Genomic DNA, 2,736 nt, shown 5'->3' with positions numbered 1-2,736 from the left:
TACCGCTTTTCGTCTTTAAAGTACCGCTTTTCGTCTTTTTTATTCATTAGCTGTTTCTATGCATATTACAAAAGACCAAGCCATATGTATGTTTTACTACGTAGAATATACACATGAAAACGTCACCAAATACAGAAATATGCTTGAATCTCAGAACTATGAAATTTGTTTTAATACCAATGAATGTGAACCAATCCTTGTAATGAAACAACGTATGTTAGGTAATCCAGTTACCTACCGTAAGTATTTGGATGTAGTTAAAGAAAAAGAAGAAACAGGTGTTAAGCGTAAGAAGTCTGAGCTTGGTATGCTTAAAGTGACTAAGCGTGATTTACACAAAACTAAAATTTTTATCTAAGTGACCGAATCTCAAGTTATCCAGTTTGTAAACAGCGTTTACACTGTGAATGACTTTAGCAATCCAGAAATATATCAAGAAAAATTAACTAGTACAAACGATATCTTTGAAACAGTAAACGAAAATTCAACGGTCCTTAATAACAAAACATTACTTGCATTTACTCGTTGGTGTTCGGGCAACAGGTTAAAATTCTTAAATGCCGTAGAAGATAAAAATTATGGAGCTAGAAAAAGAAATCTTTTTGTGATGGATAAAATTTACCATGGTAAAAAAAAACTACATAAATTGCAAAGTAATGTGCAAATCTAATATTTCTCTTTGGTAGACTGTCTAATTACATCAATTACGGAATATCTACCAAATTACCAGCAATCATTGAAAGCTTTGCAAAATAATGCATTTGAAATTGTAGGATACGTTCGAAAGTCTCCTACTGCGGATATTTTGGATAACCGTGTGGAGCTATTGCAGCAAATGGTAGACAATTTGCGTTCCAGATCTTTTGCAACTCGTATTTTTGTGTCTTCAAGCTCAAGGGCTTCAACAGCTTTTGCAGAGCGAGACCTTAACGTGGACCAAAATATATACCAACAATTAGATAAAGTAGATGGAACTACTCAGGGTAAAAATTCATTAAATAAGTGCATATTCTAAGAAAAGATCACTAACAGTAAATTCTTTTGATTCATTTTAGATTTCATTAAATACTTAAACGCATCCAGACATTCAATTTGTCTTGCGGTATTAGATTTTGCTGGACTTTCCAGTCGATCCCATCACGTCCAAGAATTGTTGAAAGATTATCCTGTAATCAAAAAAGTCGCTGTGGATACATTCATGTTTTCAAATGAACTGTTCATTTATGATACCCGTGATTTGAAGGCAAATACCAATTTATTAGAAAAATTTGATTGTAGATACAAATTAATGCAGAGATCAAAATAAATAACACCAAAAATAAAATATATCAATAATTGATAGTCTTTCAACCCATCTTAGGGGTAATTGGAAGTCATACTTATCCCAATCATTGTTGCCTCCGTTCCAGGTTCCGATGAGGTGGTAAAGGCTCTTTCGTGCCACGCTTTATTTTCAGATAACATATAATAAAAAAAATTTTTTTTTAATTCCTATTTCTTTAGATCTTTTTCGCGCCGCGCATCGTGGTAATAATATGTCCAATGATCAATCTGAACAATTGTTTACAAGAGAACAAGTCGAACAAATCATTGAGGAAATGTCAAGAAAAATCAATCTTGACAGATCAGGTGAAGATCCTACAAACCTTCCAAACGAAATCTTGGAAGAACTGGAGAACAGTTCGTCCATCAATTTACAGAAAAACATCAAAGAATTTGTTAAGAGCCTTCCAAAGTACGAAGGTAGTGAATGGACCAACAATGAGATCTTCAACAAAGAGTTCCACAGAGAGCTTAAAAGGAAAACTGTGGATGCCCTCCAAAGTACAAACGCAGTATACAAGGGAGCTGATCGACTCATCATCGCAGGAAGAGCAGCAACTGGCCTTTACGAAGAATGTCAACAATTTCTTGAATCAGGAGGAAGCGAAGAACAATTCTTTCACATTATGGAAGGCATCAGACAACTCGCAGTTTACTCATACGCCACGGGTAAGGCCACCAAAAGTGAAGCTAGGACAATGGCGATCAAGGCGCTCAGGCTCCCCGATAGCGTCAAACACTTGGAAGAAGAACCTAGTGACAAGGCCTTGGCCTTGGGCAGAGAAGAGGTTGAAAGAATTTTTCAAGCCAGGTACGAACAGTCCATCCTCAGAAATGCAGTGGGACGACAACAATCAATTAACAACAATAACAGAGGATTTGGACGTCAACAGAGATATATCAGGGGCCGTGGAACCTTCCACAGGTCTTTTTTTTGGACGCAGCAGGGCCAAATACACACGGAGGCCCAAAGCTCCAGTCAACCCCAATAATACCGCCATCAACGCCAGCGCCTTTCTCCACGACAACGGCGCATTACGTCATACCGAGCGATGGTATATTACCAGGGGGTCGTCTACAACGTTTTTCAGAACAATGGAAACGGACAATACTTCATTCATGGCCTGTGTCAGTAGTAACACAAGGATATCAACTTCAGTGGAACCACAAACCTCGACCATGGAAATATACTCCGATGAAGTTCACGGAAGAGGAGCAAGTAGCAGTGGACGAAGCAGTGAAGAAATTTCTGAACTCAGGCATAATCGAGCGTTCCCCGTCTCAGTGCAAGAGCTACCTATCGAAATTCTTTACTGTGAAAGAGCCAAACAAACGCAGGCCGATATTGGATTGCACGAGCTTGAACAAGTACATCCAATGCAATCACTTCAAAATGGAAGGTGTACCAGCCTT

General features: G+C 38.0%; 2 protein-coding genes across 2 annotated transcripts; both read left to right on the top strand.

Annotated features, from left to right (window-relative positions):
* Positions 1-52: 52 nt before the first annotated feature.
* Positions 53-1,646, top strand: RHIMIDRAFT_263766 (uncharacterized protein; the record flags this gene model as incomplete). The annotated part of the gene is made up of 4 exons (XM_023611701.1): positions 53-305; positions 360-626; positions 687-983; positions 1,056-1,646. Coding segments are annotated over 4 exons (1,068 nt in total), but the record flags the coding sequence as incomplete, so codon positions are not given.
* Positions 1,536-2,723, top strand: RHIMIDRAFT_240902 (uncharacterized protein; the record flags this gene model as incomplete). The annotated part of the gene is made up of 2 exons (XM_023609478.1): positions 1,536-2,111; positions 2,164-2,723. Coding segments are annotated over 2 exons (1,136 nt in total), but the record flags the coding sequence as incomplete, so codon positions are not given.
* Between the last annotated feature and the right edge of the window lie 13 nt (positions 2,724-2,736).

The sequence above is a fragment of the Rhizopus microsporus genome (assembly GCF_002708625.1).
Source record: "Rhizopus microsporus ATCC 52813 unplaced genomic scaffold scaffold_19, whole genome shotgun sequence".
NCBI lineage: Eukaryota > Fungi > Mucoromycota > Mucoromycetes > Mucorales > Rhizopodaceae > Rhizopus > Rhizopus microsporus.
This window is presented reverse-complemented; position numbering and strand designations above follow the sequence as displayed.